At 32.6% G+C, this 18,955-nt stretch overlaps 1 protein-coding gene across 1 annotated transcript; it reads left to right on the forward strand.

Moving 5' to 3' along the window:
• Positions 1-1,048: 1,048 nt before the first annotated feature.
• LOC123700256 (sodium/calcium exchanger regulatory protein 1-like) lies at positions 1,049-17,270 on the forward strand. The gene is made up of 4 exons (XM_045647428.1): positions 1,049-1,205; positions 14,475-14,641; positions 16,066-16,176; positions 16,949-17,270. Exons 1-4 carry the CDS (start codon positions 1,136-1,138, stop codon positions 16,997-16,999), a joined length of 399 nt encoding a protein of 132 aa, XP_045503384.1. The 5' UTR covers positions 1,049-1,135; the 3' UTR covers positions 17,000-17,270.
• The last annotated feature ends 1,685 nt before the right edge of the window (positions 17,271-18,955 follow it).

The raw sequence follows: 18,955 nt of genomic DNA on the forward strand, positions 1-18,955 counted from the left end.
AAATATACTTTGCACTTAATTAATGCAGTATGTATTTATATACTTATTATATATTAAAATTACTTAAAATTATTTTAATTGTACTTGTTAATTAGTTTATCAATGTCAACTTTCTAAAAAATAAACCAGCAAAGGGGGAAAAGAAACCACCAAAACTGGCAACATTATCAAAATGGACTCGCTCAAATTGTTTACGTTAGGAACAAGAAAAAGAAATTCATTATTTAATTAAAATTAGATGTAATTGAGCTACTTACACATGAAACGTAATCCCATCTTGTTTTTTTATTCTTCCAACTGCATTCCTGCAAGTAGGAACTGCACAAGACGGCATTATTAAATAAAATTAAACGGATTTGTTTACGCGTACGTCACACGGCGGCCACAGATAGACTAGTAAACCAAACGTTAAACTACACTCTTTGAGAGGAGTTTGTATAGCTTCGGTATTGGGTGCGTACGCGGTTTCTGGTTTGTTCTGTACCTATTCTGAGGGATTTATATGGGTTTCCGTGATTTACTTTTCCGTGTACTTTTTCTGGAAGGTAATGCATGTTTTTATAATAATATGATGTCTAAAGTCAGACTTGGAGTATCTAATAAATTAGTGAATTGACATGCAACATTTTTATACGTATTACCTAAGCATATTACAAACCTAGGTCACAGAATACATGATAGTAGCTAAACGTCAAAGTCTTTTTAAATTAAAACGAAGTTCTAGCCTCTGCGTAATAAGACACAAATCACTAAATAAAAAAACTCAACCCCAAGTCTCAACTATTTATATGTTACCATTATATATTAATTATTGGCTATAAAAATATGAGGACAATGAGGATTCATAAAAAGATTCAAACATAATTTTAAATGGATTCTCAGACACGACGTCGAAAAAAGCTATTCATATTTTGTACGAGCGAAAGGGAGCAGTGAATGGTGAACGAAGAGGGTAATCTGTTTTCAACGCGCGGTCTTGACAGGTTATGCTCATTCATTCGCGGCTTTGGAGTGAGTTCATTCTCAAATCTCAGTTCGTGTTTCATTTTCGATTTTCAATCATTCTAGTTTCAGCCAGTGTAACTGGAGGTTGTCTTATCTTGTAATTTATAACGTAAATTTATTCTAAGTAAAAATGGAGTTTGTAGACAAGAAATACAAAATGGTCTCATCAGAGAACTTCGACGAGTTTATGAAGACTATTGGTAAGTAAGATATATTTCTACTATCTTTATTTCAACCATTATTACCTATATTTCGAAGGAATTGATGCCGGCCGGCTTTCGTCCGTTGAGGCACGCGATGTTTTATTAGGTATTTATTTTTTAATTTTTTAAGGAACAACTGGCTATATGGTGAGTATATTTTGTAAAAGCCTGAATCTTATATGCGAATCATATAAAGATTATATTTATTTTACGTAGTAATCACAATCTTAAAGCGCGTGTTTGCTCGGACACTACCGATGTACTTTGCCCGCCTACCTCCATAGGTATTTAATGTTAAATTATGCTTTTGGAATGAAGAATATAATTCGTACTTATTTTATTTTAATTGTTCATGACCTAGGTCCTATGTAATTATCGATTCTTTGTATTTTATATGAATGGTTACCAGATTAAGGTTGGAATATATTTTACGGAATTGTTATCATATTGCATACCTACTTAGGTACATGAACAAAACTTAAAGGTTTTTTTTTATTTATTGATTTGTTAAATGAGTATGTAATAAAATTGCACAGTATAATACGGTGTCTTAGCTTTTCTTTACATAGAAATTGCCACTTGCCGCCAAGACATACCTATGGCGCCGGTACTCGTTCCTAAGTAAATTTTTATACCTAACTGCGGTGGCTGCAGAATAAAATTGAGAAAACTTGTAAAAACTACAAATCATTTACATGTAGGTATTTTACCGACATGTAACGTAAATAAATGTTTGTGTAGGTCCAATAAAAATCTTTAATTATTGCGTCTTCTTTACTAAAATTGCAATAACTAATGCTAACTAAAACAATATGACGCATCTCAAAATTTTGCATCTTGGAAGATTCGTGATTTCATCTGTTTATCTTTTTCATTTATGATTGATATTGAATATGATTTATGATAGGTATATGAGTTTGAGATATTATCATAATATGTAGACCGTACCTACACAGTTGGGTTTATCTATTTAGGTACTATAGCTTACCGCCCGCGGCTTCGCCCCCTTTGTCTAAAACCTAATAAATTATATATCTACTAATTTACTAAAACCTTCCTCTTGAATCACTCTTATCTATCAAAAAAAAACCGCATCAAAATCCGTTGCGTAGTTTTAAAGATTTAAGCATACAAAGGGACATAGGGACAGAGAAAGCGACTTTGTTTTATACTAGGTACCTAGTACCTACCTAGGTATATAGTGATTTAAATAATAATAACAGTATAACACCACAATACACATAACCTAACTATTTAAATCATCATATCATTCATCAAAATGTAGTTCTGTTGTAGCATCCGTTTAGCAAAAAATTAATAGCTTTCATTTTCAATATCAGTAGGTACATACCTACCTACCTACATTATATTGAAAATGACGAATTTTATTTTTACTTAACACTTAATTGAAAAATTTAAAATACCTAATCATCAATCCCAATTAAATTTTATGTAGCTTTTCCTATTTAGGTAGGTAGATAAGTACCTATCTATTAATATTTTTTCAATCTATATATATAAAACTCAAAGGTGACTGATATAGTGATCGCACAGCCCAAACCACTGGACGTAGCGGGCTGAAATTTGGCATGCAGGTAGATGTCATAACGTAGGCGTCCCCTAAGAAAGGATTTCCCGAAATTCTTGCGGGAACGGGGAAAAACGGGGATGCACGTACAAAGTCGTGGGCGGAAGCTAGTTACCTACATATAATATTTCAATAAAATTTCTCAATGGCCAGGCTGTTTAAAGTTTTTATTATATAAATATATACGACTTACCGAACAAGTACCTAGGTAATAAATTTAAAATTATTAGATTGTAAATTTGAAAAAAATATGAAGAAAATTAATGAGGCGGCGCGGGCGCGAGTTTCGCCACATTGGTTATACCTACCTAGTGTGAAATAAGTATTTTCACGAATAATGGCGAACATTAAAATAATTATTCATACCGACTTGAACCTACACTATTAAATATCATTAATATTCAATATTCATGCACTTGTAAATATTTTCGATCAATAGGTAGTTACTAATTTTAATTTGCATCTGCACTAGTTATTTGAACTTGTTCAAACATTTCTTATCATTAGCAAATCTTATGCTTATAGTAGTATTATAAATTCATCAAATCTTAAACAAACAATAAAGTGTGATAACAATATTTTATTTAATATTTTATTGTAAAACTAGCTTCCGCCCGCGACTCCGTCCGCGCCGATGTCGGTCTTCGCGTGAATGGTTTATTTCTAGTCCATTGAAAAGTTACATTTGGGGTTGCATTTCTTAGAGGACGCAATTTTATTTTTATGATGTGTAGAGGGGTTTAGTGTGAAGCTATCACCAAGTTTGTGGAGTCGCCACCCTTGTCCCACGGCCGCCATCTTGAAAATAGCGGAAGATATGGTTTATACTTTATAATATCTCTTAAACTGTTTATCTGATAAAAAAAATTTGTTAACATTATTTGTTGTAAATTAAATTCTCTACAATTTTGATCCAGTAACTTTTTGTCGTAGAACTATAAATAAAAAAGTTATAAGCAAAAAATATTCAGATAATAGAGATATTTATATTTTTCAATAAAACTTTTTTTTATCATTTTACGAAGAAATGATATCAGACCATTTTTGTAGATTTTTTTCGAGGAACAACTTTTACATACAACATTTTTTCATAAAGTCAATAGCTAAGGTTTTAAAGCCCTCCGAAATTAGTACTATTTTTCAGTACTCTTAGCTATACGTTATACATATATATTATGTGTGTACTAATAATTATTTGTCATCAGTAATTGTTTTTTTTTTGTTTTTATAATATTTTTAATAATTAATTTTGAAATATTATTAATAATTAATTATTGACTCTTTTTCCCACCACCCAGGAGGTAGAGTCTGGAAGCACGTTTTTTTTTTACGTTGAAAAGCAGGGCTGAAATGTTCTGTTCTTGCAGTGCTGCATGGGAAAAGAGCCAATAGCCAATATAATATTATGTATAGTTAAGAGTACTGAAAAATAGTACTCACTTCAGAGCGCTGTAAAACCTTAGCTATTGACGTAATGAAAAAATGTTGTATGTAAAAGTTGTTCCTCGAAAAACAATCTACAAAAATGGTCTGATATCATTTCTTCGTAAAATGATAAAAATCAATTTTATCGAAACATTTAAATAGCTCTAATTTCTGATCATTTTCGCTTATAAATTTTTTATTTATAGTTCTACGACAAAAAGTTACTGGACCAAAGTTGTAGAGAATTTAATTTGCAACAAATAATGTTTACAATTTTTTTTTTATCAGATAAATAGTTTAAGAGATATATCGTAAAAACCATTTCAACCACTATTTTCAAGATGGCGGCCGTGGGACAAGGGTGGCGACCCCACAAACTTGGTTTTAGCTTCACATTGAACCCCCCTACACATCCAAAAAATAAAATTGCGTCCTCTAAAAAATTCAAGGTTAGGCCAAAAAAATGTAACATTTCAATGGACTATTCTCCATTTTGAGTAACTCTGACAATGACATCTTATAAATATCTAGATTGGACCCAAATACGGCTAGGCCAGCGAGCATGGGCTAGGCCTATAATAGTAGGGGAAGGAGGCCTAAAGTGGGCATAGAGCCTAAAGCGGGCACTCAGTATAGTATCGAAATTTTAAATAATGGCGCGCGCGCGACGCGTGAGCACGATCCCCACAACCCTCCCACCTCGCGGCAGTCGTTCGATTCGCTTGCGAGCACGCATTTACAAGCTGCAACAAATAAATGTTTTTCGATGATTTTTGAAAAATATTGCAAGGTATGTAATATGTGTTCTTTTTATTTTGGTCTTTACAATCCTTTAACCAAAATTTGTTAGTTATTAAGTGGCTATCTGGCCGTATTTTGGTTCCTTAAAAATCCACATGTCTAAAAATCTTGAGGCTAGAATTTCGTCTGAACCTTTCAAATGTCGAAAAAGACAAAGCGGGCAGGGTAAAGCGGGCACGCGCCCGCTTTGCCCCGTCCGCTAAAATGTTACATTCTTTTGTAAATTTTTTGCTTTAGAATTTGCTTTTTCCTTTCAGATGGTTAGTAAATATAAGCGTAAAACTTCACAAGCCTCATGGCAATGCTCAACTATGCAGCAAGCAATGCGTGAAGTGCAAGAGTTAGGAAAACCTGACAAAAAAGTAGCAACTAAATATGGGATTCCAAGAACGACATTGCAAAGACATCTTAAATCGGGTTCGTGTAATGAGCTAATTGTTAGGTTTACTACTGTCTTTTCTACGGAACAAGGTATGGAGCTTTTGGAATACGTGGACTCTTTATTTTACGGGCTGTCTAAACAAGAATTTATGGAACTTGTATACCTACCTATTACATTGTTTTAGGATTTATTTTGTTTAAATACTTGTCGTTCACATGTAATGCTGACCTTTATAATATGTTTCATCATTAATGACAATTATAAATTTATTTTTAATTTTGTTATGAGACTTTATGAGACTTTTTTTTTAAGTTCCTTTGTTTCATATTTAAATTTAAAAATAATTGTGTGACTGTTTGAAATACATAACTTATAAAATATTTTTGTCTTTTACTCTATTTATTATATATATATTATTATTTGTGGCTGTATATTTTGAAATCTGCTGTTTAAATCCAGGCCTGCCCGCTTTACCTAACTACTGCCCGTTTTGCCCTAAACGAAAGCCCGCTTTAGGCCTCCCCTTCGGGCAAAGCAGGCAATTGTAGGCTTTTAATAAACTGTTAATAATTATTATATACTTTAACTTTTGACAAGTTTAACCACTTAGCATTCAAAAGTATTTATTAATGGAACTTTTTGCAAAAAAATAAATGGTTTAACTTCTTTTCAAACTTCATTTTTTTTAATTTTCCGGTAAGGTGCCCCCTTTGGGCCCACTTCCCCTACGCAACGTGTGTTCGCGGTTCTACAGAACAACGTCTATGGATAAAACTGAAAAATTAAGATAAATTTTTTTCTACGTATTTTTCCAGGATAAAAAGTATCCTATTTTACGCCCAGGATAATAAGGTATAATTATACCAAGTTTCATCGAAATCGAACCGTTAGTTTTCACGTGATGCCTTCACATACAGACAGACAGACAGACAAAAATTTTTTTAATCACATATTTGGGTTTGGTATCGATCCAGTAACACCCCCTGGTATTTATTTTTTCAATATTTTCAATGTACAGAATTGACCCTTCTACAGATTTATTATATGTATATGTCGTGGTCATATCGTAGATTTGATCATTTCATTTCATGAGTGGCCATTTCACGAAATGGTCGCCTATCGTGAAATGGCCAACATAGTTTGATCAAATCGTTAAATCGTCAACGTTTCACGATTTGGTCATCCACATTTGGCCAGATCGTATAAAATATAAAGAGTCCATAAAATATTAAAAAAAATCAGAATAACTATATTCTAAAAACTTGTTTAATGTCATTTAAGTTAGTGCCGCGGCAGCGGCCGGCGAATGCCAGAAGCGAATCGTTTTTGCAATAGAAAACAGTTAGGTTAGGTTAGGTTAGGTTAGACTTTGATAAACAACGCACGAGCCGAGCGAGCAAAGCGAGCGTGCCGCGGCAGCGGCCGGCGAGTGCCAGAAGCGGATCGCTTTTTAAAAAACAAACAATTATAAAAATATAGTAGTAGTTTCTTAAATTATTTTATTTAAGTCGCATTTTTTTTTTTTTTTAATTTATTTATCAATAAAAGAAAAAATACATTTTAGTTGAACATGCCAAAAACCATGAAGATTTGTCCGGCATGTCTTAAATACATATTATAATATATGCACATTTTCCATAGTACTCGTACCTCTTCGTCGTAAATTCTTTGCTATGAATTTCTTCATAATATTGTTATTAAACGAATTATGAAGTTTTTAACTGCGAATAATTTAATTTTCGCCAGCGGCCGCCATCTTATCACATAAACACAGAGCTTGCAGCGCCTCTACCAACGATTAATGTAACTATTTTACGATATGATCAAATAATTTTGATCATTTCATGAAAAAACCGTGCGTTAATTGGCCATATCGTGAAACGATTTCTTATCATTGATCTGCCCAAACCACATCATGATGTGGCCAAACTAAATTGGCCATTTCACGATATGCGACCATTTCGTGAAATGGCCACTCATATCATGAAATGATCAAATCTACGATATGACCACGACATATAGATCCACCTCATAAAATAATTAAGTTTTGAAACACCCTTATCTTACCTTTAAATAAATACCTCAACAATCAGAAGCATTATTAAATTTCTATGAGATCAAATAATAGATTTCTTAAATATAATTTGACAAAATTAATTTTGAACATTTTGAATCATACAAATGCAAACAAATCGTTATTTTTAATTTTTTATCACAGATTAGAAAATAGTTACCGTGGTTGCATGTCCTAGATGCACATACTGTGCCATAAGTCTCCTCAATATGTATTATATTTTATGGTTCATTAGTTTATATAGTTGGTTTATAGCCAATACCATGTTATCAATATTGACGAAGACTGCATGTGAATGTCGCATACAGTTCATAACCAATAACAAGTACATTGACTTAACGTAAGTCATAATAATTATAATTACAAAGTCAATTAATGTGAGATGCAGATAATTAATTTCATTAGGCATAAAATTTCTGTTTGCATTGTAATCAAAGGTCCAATTCTTATTGGAATCCAAGTTAGTCTTTCATTTGTGGGACTAACATTTTTCCAGTCCATAATAAATATTATTAGAGCAGTGGTGGCTCAGTGGTGAGACCTCGGACTTCGAATCGATAAGTCCGGGGTTCGAGACCAGGCGAGCGCGCAGGAAATAAATTGATTATTCAATTTATCTGCGCATGTTGTAACATCACCACTGCTCGAACGGTGAAGGAAAACATCGTGAGGAAACCGACATGTCGAAGAATTAAAAAGTTCGACGACATGTGTCATCCGCCAACACGCACTTGGCCAGCGTGGTGGATTATGGCCTGTACCCTCATAGGAGGCCCGTGTCCCAGCAGTGGGAACGTATATGGGCTGATGATGATGATGAATAAATATTAAACTATTTAATACTTTCTTAAACATTACATTTTTTGTGTTTATATACGAGCGAATAAAATTTCTTACTTAATTCAGTTTTTAAAATAAAAAGATTTGTAAAAAGATGAACTGCACAGTTAAAATTATTTTCTTAGAGTAAGGCTTAATCTAAGTTTATTTTATTATATTTTTTTATTGTACGAATGGTCTTATCGTATTTTATCCTATTTATTATATAATTTAATTTAAATGCATAAGCGGTACCCTTATTAAGGCTCTAAGCCATCTCTGCTAGGCAACCTTCAAGCAAAGAACAAAACATACGTAACGTTCTATACTTCTAAATCTTATCAGTTGCAAGTTATACTCTAGCTTATCAGTTTACTTCCTACCAGGCATGGAAATAAATAAACCGGTGTTATTTACGACTTTCAAATGCTTCGCAATAAATCTTGTACATACCGCAGACAGGCAATACTATATACTAATTTCCTACTTTTTTCCTAGCTTTTCATTTATTTTACAATTAATTTTTAATGGGAAATACACGAAACCATTTAAGACGCAATTGATTCATTATTTTACAACAAACGCGATAATCGTGACCACGCCTATGAATACCTACCAATTATCCCGTATTCATACTTCAAAATACTTATATCTCGTATTTTTTAGAAATGAATGACACACCTGTGGAGTCAAACACAAGAATATACTCGAAAACAGTCACAGATATAGATCGTAAATTATTTATGTAACTAGTTTGGATTTCAATGGTTATTTTATTGGTACTATAAACATTTTCATAATCTCTCTTTATATCACGGCTATAATACAGGACGCTTACAAGATGTTATAGCATTTGAAAAAACAATAAAATGAAATGAATTAGCTACTAAGTATAAATGCATCTGACTCTGTGACTCTTACCTCTTTATTAGATAAAAACTCCCAATAAAAATTGCAAGAAATTTTATCTCTTCCCGTTATCCTCTCTGGATGGAAATAAATGTGCATTCATAAGTACTTGGTAAAAACTTGTAAAGCTGCCTTGTTAGAAACATTGCGATATGCTCGGATCAATGAGCCCCATTCAGTATCTATTATCTTTATTAGCAGTTAACGATTAAATGTTTCTTTCTAAGAAATAAATTACCTATCGTTAATGCTCGAGGAAGTTTGTAAAGGATGTTTGATCGCGTTGTTCGTTTTGCCATTTCATGGTTTACGAATTTGTATCATTTTTCCAACACACCTTATATTATGACGATGGGTGTGTACAGCAATATACAATATAAGGATAATAATAACCTGGCTTAGGTTTTCCTACAAATAACCCCTGTTTTGTGAACAAGGACGTACATAGTTCATATTTTATCAATTATCGTAAATTGATAATGAAATTATTGAACTGCAATAAATTCATTAATTATATTCGTTTATTGCTGTTACAATATCACATTGTAAACATAAATATTGATAATCTCTCATTTTGAGGTCGGTTTAAAGTAAGTATTTTTATAAGCTAGGTGGAAATCTGCTTCAATGATTTTTATTAACCGACTTCAAAAAAAAGGAGGAGGTTATCAATTCGGCCGGTATATATTTTTTTTTTTTTTTTATGTATGTACACCGATTACTCCGAGGTTTCTGAACCGATTTACGTGATTCTTTTTTTGTTCGATGCGGGATGGTGTCGAATTGGTCCCATAAAATTTTTATTCGGATAGGCCCAGTAGTTTTTATTTTATGAGCATTTTTGTCTGTAGGTATTTGTAAATTTTGCAAGTGCAAGTTTGAAGTCGGTTGTTTTAACGCAGTTATCACTTGTTTAAGTATCAATTATATACGGAGAATGAATCATACATAACAATAGGTACCGGTTACGGAGAAAAAAACTGCAATCTGAAACTGCTTAGATCTAAACTATTCGATGACATTCGATTACATTCGATTGTAACTACAGTTGATACCTCCAAAATTCCAGACGTAAGAAATATTCAATTTCTTAGCAAAAAAGGTTACACTTTGCAACTTGCAATTGTGTTTAAAATTATTAACATTGGACTTTGTCTGCAGCAAGAATATGAAAATAGAAACATGCATACTGCATAGTGTATACTGCAAACGTCATGATAATAATTCTGGCATCTGAGATACATTGTATTTAGGATAAACTATCTCATATCAGATTTATCTTATCTTTTTGTCACACATATTTTTCACAATCGGTTAAAGTTATCGTAGACCGTAATAAAAAACTGGGCGTTTACAAATAGTTGTAAATAATTTTTAATTTATATTTAAAATTATTTGCTTGGTAATAATTATTAATGAAAATAAATTTGGCGCAACTTGCCATAGCAACAGCCGAACACAGTGGAGTTCCTGAGAAGTAAAACTCGTTAAATTTTATAAGAAGCAAAACCCGTTTGAAATAAAACAATTTTGAAATTCTAAAAGGACTTGCATATTTCGTTTTTGATTTGAAGGAGAAGCTTATAAGTTATATTTAAGTGTATTAGTATGAGTAATTGTTTCTTTGATAAGGAAAATGTCCTAAGATTCGTCATTGCACTGTGATAAATATATTATGTACTTTACATTACATAATCAGTCGTCACTTTCAGCATGATGTCACCAATACATCTCACCGAGTGCATAATATTGTTGTGATTGTTGTCTTCAAGTTGGCACAATCAATTAATGTTAATTTCTTGATTAATTAATAGTTTAATTAGCTTTCGGAAAATTCACTAATCAATACTTTGAAGAATATAAATTAGATAACCGTTTTCAGCCTTTTGTTACAAGTAGATATTTTAGTGACTATTTGTATAAATATAAAATTATATTGCACGTAAACTAAATAGAGCAGAAAAGAAATTCTAGGGTACAATATTCTCTGCGGTTAGGTTGAGGTAGCTTTCCATAAACAGTGTGGCAGAATTAAAATTGCAATTAGAAACTGAGAAGAAAGTTATCATTCGACTGCTGTCTAGACTGTACTGTTTTTTTTTTTTCATAAACTAGTTATCTTTGTAAAATTGGTAAACCATAACATCTCATAAGACTTCTAAAGTATTGATTTACTGCAAATCTTTCCAAGATTTAGGTTTTAATGACAACAGTTGAATTTTTTCTCTGGTGTATGAAGGTTCTTAGACTGCGCAGGCGTCATCCCAAACCTCGCAGCATTATTGATACACAAGAATAATTCAGTCTACAAAAGTTATTCCACAATCAAGGCAAATAGGGGGACGTTGATATATCAATGAGTGACAAATGCGGGTAGTAAAAGCCCAATAATAGTCAACAAGCGGGTCAGACTAAAGCTTAATTACGGTCGCATGAGAACGTCCCGAGGTACCAGCTACTCTTGGTCGCGACCGCTCACAATTGTCCGCAAATCGACGCCAATCAGCATCAATTCAGTCAATAAGATGAGACGGTTTGTTGACTGTAGGATGTATGTGTGTCCGGTCTGCCTACGTACGTGACTCACATGCACCCATAACTATGATAGATGCCAAAAGTACAAAGGTTCACCTTTCCTACTTGGAGCTATTTCCTCGTTTCAAAATGTGCAGTGTTTACATTATTTATATTCGCAAAGTCGTTACAGGTTAAGGAGAATTTAAAGTCTTAGCTAGAGTCAAGTGCAGAACACTCAATTTCGTTATCTTTTACTGAAATCGCTTGATGATATAGTCTATTTCTGAGATTGATAAGAATTAACACTAAACGCGAAACTTAGATAAGCATTGTACACAGAAGAACTAATTTTATATGACATACTGCTTTCTTATAAGTAAGTGATGTAATCAAGTCTTCATTTTCTTTTTAAATTTCTTAAAATTGCTAATTCATCTGCAGGTAGGTATTCTTTTTCTTTTATCTCCGTAATTTTTAATAACCTATCTAACTAAAGTTGCAAGTGAGAAAAAATAACGCCAACTTCTAGGTAGGTATACCGTATAATCTAGGGTCATAAACTATTGAGGCGTGCATCCTATTATCTCCATCGACTATCTATTAAAAGAATATCTTTACACAGGTAATTCCTTGTATTAAAAATGATAAGACCATGACTCAAATATAAAATACAGTCATGGATTTAGTAATGCTAATCGTATGTAAGATCAATGTCCACACACCAGTGTCACGGGAGGTGACCGTAGCCAAGAGATATTTATAGATATAACTATTTATTGCAAGTTACTTTGAACTTGTTTGTATTTCGTAATTAATCATAATACTGATTTATGATACTCATATCTTTGCTGTTTTTACTTTCTATGTGTTCGGCCGCTTGGCACTACACATTTTAATGTTCGGTTGTAATAATTTTTAATTTGGCATGATTTAACTTTGCTTTTAATATTGACGTGAGATACAATCTTATCTTTTTCAATGAAAGTTTATTCGGCGTCGTATTTGCGATCGACAGATTCCGGTTTCTACTCAAAGGATAATTAATAGTATATCAATTATGAATAATGTATTGATTACAGCAAACTAGGTTCTATTAAAGTCCATCATTCAATTTATACGAAGGATGTTTTACAAAACTGTCATATCAAGATATTCAAAGACAGATTTATTACCTTACAAAACTTCAATAAGAATGGACTTTCAATTGAAAAATTACGCCAATTTATAGGTCGTTAACCTTGACGTCGAACCACGTTAAAGCGACCAATGGGAGCGTGCCGCGCCCACAAACCGACCAATCAAACGCCGAGCATTGTATTGATTCATCTGCGCGTGATAAGAGTAACTCGGAGGATTTAATGGACCCACATGATACCGGCTAGATAAACTACGCCGCATTTTTGCATTCAGCATTGCTTTATTACGTAGGTAACGATCAATAAATTTACGGTCCAAACTCCAAAGTAAGTATACTCGCAAGTCAGAAAAACATTTCATTTAACAGCGTTTTAAAATATCACTATTATAAACTTAATAATAGTATAATACATTTTATTATACTAGGAAGAAAGTCGATACGATGACAAGACGCTAAACCACATGATTGATTCATTTCGCATCCGTCCCTAGGGCACTGCACTATTATATAGCTACCGGTTTGGTGCTGACCGCTCGCATTACGTTTTCCGCATATTATATTCGTACTGAGTCGCCCACTAATCTTTATATTATTATGGAAATATGGACAGTTACGTCCCAACTCCCAAGGGTCTTTAAGAATGCGGTATGCAACGGATATTGTATTTGATGCGCTCGTTGAATTAATGGGTAAAGTCCAACGCAGTTCCACCTACTTGTTGAACTATCTAGCGTTTATAGATATAATACCCACACACATTTCAGCTATACTTATGATATGCTACATCATACATGGGCTTGGAGCATTAAGTTGGTTTAATGCTCTTAGTACCTACATGGGATATTATAACGCGTTTTATCTTCGTTTTATTCACGTTTTATTATATTTTGCGTTGATCACTGAAATCTTCTTGGTTTAGATATTTATTAAAAAAACATACCTACGTCACACATGTAATTGACATTATTGAACATTGCATTGTTATGCGTAAGCTGACTTTTACTTACTGAAAAAAATATTGGATCATTGAAGGAAAATAAAATATATAAGGAAATATAATAACTTAGTATAATAATAAAAAAATGTTATCTTTAGATACGGAAATGAACCTGACATTGGGAAAAACATATAAACTTATTTCGTCCGAAAACTTTGATGAATTTATGAAAAGAATTGGTATGCTAAAAGCAATCATTATTAGAACGTTGAGATATTATAGATATTCTTATTTGCTTGCAAGTAATCTGTAACACATTGCTTATTTTAAACGACGACAAAAATTTATTTGAATTTATAATATCTTCACTGTCAACTGTGTCTTACAAAATTGATTCTCAATCCTTCAGAATTAATTATTATATACGGTGGATGTTATAAAATGTTCAACGAGATGTAAAGAGCTATGCAAATGAGAATTCAAATCAGTCTATAAAGTGATTTTACACGGAAATTAAAGTATGTTAAAACGCAACCGGGGAGTTATTTTGCTCCATTTCAAGGGAAAGTCTTGACTCTCGAGACTCAGGCTATATCGATAATACAAAATAAATACAATTAAGATTACTACTTTTAACTGAACTGAACTGACTAATTTTAAATGTTTGTCTTTCTAGGCGTTGGTCTGATCACCCGCAAAGCTGCGAACGCCGTGACCCCTACCGTCGAGCTGAAGAAGGATGGAGACAACTACGTGCTGGTCACGTCCTCGACCTTCAAGACGACAGAGATGAAGTTCAAACCCGGAGAAGAGTTTGATGAGGAACGCGCTGATGGTGCTAAGGTATGCAAAAAGAAATAAACATGTAGAAAAAAAAAAATCAAGGTGACCGGAATTTGAACTTGTAAGGACAGAACTTGTCCGCATGCATCGGGATGAAACAAACATTCGAAAAATCTGATTTCTTTATAAGAATACAATGATTTGTGTAGAGGACATTCAATTAGTATAGGTACCTATACGTTATACGAAAACTTGCTGCATACGAGTAATTAATAGGTAAGTATACCTAATATTAAATTGATAGCTGTTCTTACCGACTCTTCGTCTTTTGATGAACCGGAATAAATACTAAAATATAACCTTATCATTCAAAAATAATGTACCAAGTTTTGTTCTGTTAGTTTAATTATAAAATTAATGTAAGTTTCTTGAGTTTGTATTATACAGAATTCAAATCATTCCTCCTTGTATTACTATGACTACATATAATTAGTAATTGCGAGACTGCGTGTCTAACTATTGAATAACTAATTAAATAATTTACCATGAAACAATAGTGTAAAAAGTTCAATCTATTTTTAAACAAAATTTAAAGAAGGGGCCAGTAAATTCGTAACGGTGAATGTTGATTCTGAATTGATATTCAAATTTTTAAGCTCGGATATACTCATAATCGCTGATATAAACTAGCTAAACTTTATTTTTAATATTCCTGATACTATTTTGTTGTTGAATTTAGTTTTATTTTATAAATTAGTGGGCTATTGAACCTAAATCGAGCTAGTTATATGTATACGTTTTTGATGATTTCTTATTTATAAATATTAGTTTTTATCTCTTTTTATATCATATAAATTAACATGTACTAGCTAATTGAGTTACCATATTGCATGACGTGTGGGCGACCTAGATTACGAGATAGCGCTCATTTTTTCCATTTTATACCGGTAACTGCAATTTATAATGACTATTCCATAGTATTGTATTTGCGCTTTATGTATAGTTTTTACTAGTCATAAAGTTAGCTTTTACGGTACTTGAACTTTGCCAATTGCCACACATACCAAATATGTCCAGATATCAAATAAATTGAATACTACCCCAATAAATGCACTCAATGAAATAATTAAAAACAGTATCTCATGTTAAAAAGGAATAAGTATGTGTAGGAGGCATGGATCGATTTCATTTTGATTCGATTTTACCCGCTATCTATTGTAGCCTGTTGGTACTTTGCCAAAGTTCTGATAAAGTTAATGTTAGGCTTAGTGCATATGACGATTATCTATATAATAAAAATGAATCGCCAAATGTGTTGATAAGCATAAAACTCGAGAACGGCTCGACTAATTGCCAATTGGGCAATATTTTTTTTATACAGGCACATGGAAGGTTCTTTTGGAGAGAAAACACGGGAAAGGGGTAAAAGGGCAGAACAACGTCTGGCAGAGAGGCTATTATAGACAATTTTTTTGTATCTCCAGGTAAAATCAGTGTGCACCTTCGAAGGCAACACCCTGAAGCAAGTTCAGAAAGCTGCTGATGGTACGGAGGTGGTCTACACCAGAGAATTCGGCCCCGAAGAAATGAAAGCTGTAAGTATTTCAATTATTGTTCCAGAACATTCTCCATAAAGGAGATGACAATTAGGCAATATATATTAAATACGCTGATATGTATTTATTTAATATTTTATCAACTTGACCCCCTTTAGAATATCGTTATTAAATAGACAGAAAAAATAAGACTAAAGTACTGGAATTAGTGTTGAATATTTAAAAAAAAGAAGACAAATTAGGCATTATAAAAACTCCTTATAATATAATATCCTAAATACATAGCCATAAAATGAATGCTGGAAGATCTAAGGCTGGAAGTATTAGAACAAGGGTGATGAATATTTTCTTAAAAAAGACAAATCAGCCATGAATAGTTACTAATCTTATTTATTAAACTACTCTTTTGAATAACGTAATTACATGGCCATTAGATACCACATGTTCGGAAAGTAGAATTAGAAGATAGAATTCAGAATTAGAAGTAGACACGTGTAGTTGGTATATTTTTAACATTTGTAATAGCTTTTTACATATTCAGGGTTTTAATAATAGCCGGTTATAGTAATTCATTGAAGAAATCTAGTAGTTTATTATTGAAAGTAATTTTAGTTTGTAGAAGCTTCATGTGTTATTTGATTTATTATTTATAAATTGTTATATAATTGTTACTTGTAAATATATTTTATATTGCTTTATGTATCATATATCAGGTATTATATACATTTATGTAAATCTCACCACAATACTTGAGAGATAATAATATAACCTGAATGAAATTTAACAATGTAACCTATCCTTTCATTTTCAGGTGATGACAGCCAAAGACGTGACCTGCACCAGAGTCTACAAAGTACAATAAGCTACAAGACTGCGGGGCTGAGCCCTAAAATTGTCCTATCGTTTATATGCCTTTATTATTTAGCACAACTACATGTTTAAGAACCTATTCGTCTTTAATTTCTTTTTTATTATGCTTTGTATCAGCACACGATTGTGTTATATTTATTATAATTCAAGTTGGAAGTCGTATGCAGACATTGTGTTGTATAAGTTTCAAGTGTGTATTTAAATAAATAGTTTTCTATACATGCGTGTTTTTTTCTTTACGGAAATAAAGACTCATGAAGGAAGGAATGTGTTTTATTGATTTTTTGTTATTTTTATTATTTTTTATCTATTAATTGACAGATAAGCTAAATAGAACATACCCGAGGGTTGTGAAAGCAGCAACAAAATACCTTGCACTGTCACTTCCTATTCAAATCTTTAGCTTTTTTAATACTCCCATTGCAAAAATATACATTTTTATTGATAAGAGTGAATTTTTTACAACCCCTTTGTGACGGGAGATACTGACAGAAAACATCCATACTAATATTATAAATGCGAAAGTAACTCTGTCTGTCTGTCTGTTACTCAATCACGCCTAAACTACTGAACCAATTTTCATGACATTTGGTATGGAGATATTTTGATACCCGAGAAAGGACATAGGCTACTTTTTATCCCGGAAAAGACGCAATCCCGGAAATCCCACAGGAACGAGAACTATGCGGGTTTTTAATTGACTGCGCGGGCGAAGCCGCGGGCGGAAAGCTAGTAGTCTATAAAGGATGTATATAGGGTAGTTTTTAAGTACGCAATGACATCTTTTATTATTGATAGGTGATTGCTTGGAGATTGATAGTTTACAGACTGAAATGAGCACAGAGTACGAGTTTTAAATACTTAGGTAGGTACCTTGTTCAGATTCAGAAATAACTATTTAGGTACCTAATTACTTATAGTAGGTAGGTACTATTTACTTAGTTACGTATCTAATATATAAAAATCAATGCCACTTTTCGTTGTAATTCCATAACTCGAGAACGGCTGAACCGATTTCGATAATTCTTTTTTTATTATATTCCTTGAAGTACGAGGATGGTTCTTATGTAGAGAAAACGTTAATATGTACCACGGGCGAAGCCGGGGCGGACCGCTAGTAGTACTATAAGTAACACTATTTATGGTACTATTTACCTAATTTCATTCAAATACGTACCTCTTCATCATAATATACCTAGTTAGGGCCACTATGTACATATCTGGACTAAGATAAAAGTTGGTTTATTTATAATAAATTAATTTTTATGCAGACCAGGCACTCGCCCCGGCTTGAAGTGTTATAAAACTGAAAACAGATAAATAAAATGGTTCCTATGCAATCCAGGAATAATGAGGGTTTCTAAACTCGTGTAGGTAACGATTTTCACTGACTAATCTGAGTGGAGCTAAAGTGCTTCGTAAGGATATATTTTTATGAATTACCAACTACATAGGTATGTAGGCAACTAAACATATAAAACGTCTAAATTTTCCTGTTTACGTTTATTATTATCCTATTCATGTAGAAAAGTAGAAATTGATATATACCTATTATGGTCAATTTTATTAAATACTAGCTGTGCCCGCGACTTCGTCCGCGTGGAATAGTGACTGCATAGTAGTTACTACTTATCTTAAATTATTGAGTAAACACAGACTACCATAAATAATTAAAAGAACTGTAAGTAAAATTTATTACTAAACTGAGCTAAGCAATACAAAAAAAAATGCCTTATTAATTTTCTACGTAAAATTTCTTTTAAATTATGTCATATTATTTTTAGGCACCAGGGGGGAGGGGAGCAAATTTCTTTTCCTTCCTCCCTTGTATGGATGTTTTTAACTATGTATCGTGCAGCAACTGATCAGCTTAATCGATACTCAGTTTTTATCAAATCCAGCACAAAAGCCAAATCAGATCTTTCCTGAATCCTGTCTCACGCCTGTA

Source organism: Colias croceus, chromosome 19, assembly GCF_905220415.1.
Source record: "Colias croceus chromosome 19, ilColCroc2.1".
In the NCBI taxonomy this organism is placed as follows: Eukaryota; Metazoa; Arthropoda; class Insecta; order Lepidoptera; family Pieridae; genus Colias; species Colias croceus.

Excerpts from the sequence above, each read along its gene's own strand:
- LOC123700256 (XM_045647428.1), top strand. The coding sequence starts at position 1,136 with ATGGAGTTTGTAGACAAGAAATACAAAATGGTCTCATCAGAGAACTTC. Across the intron at positions 1,206-14,474 it reads CGAGTTTATGAAGACTATTG|GCGTTGGTCTGATCACCCGC; the intron begins GTAAGTAAGATA and ends TTGTCTTTCTAG. Across the intron at positions 16,177-16,948 it reads GCCCCGAAGAAATGAAAGCT|GTGATGACAGCCAAAGACGT; the intron begins GTAAGTATTTCA and ends TTTCATTTTCAG.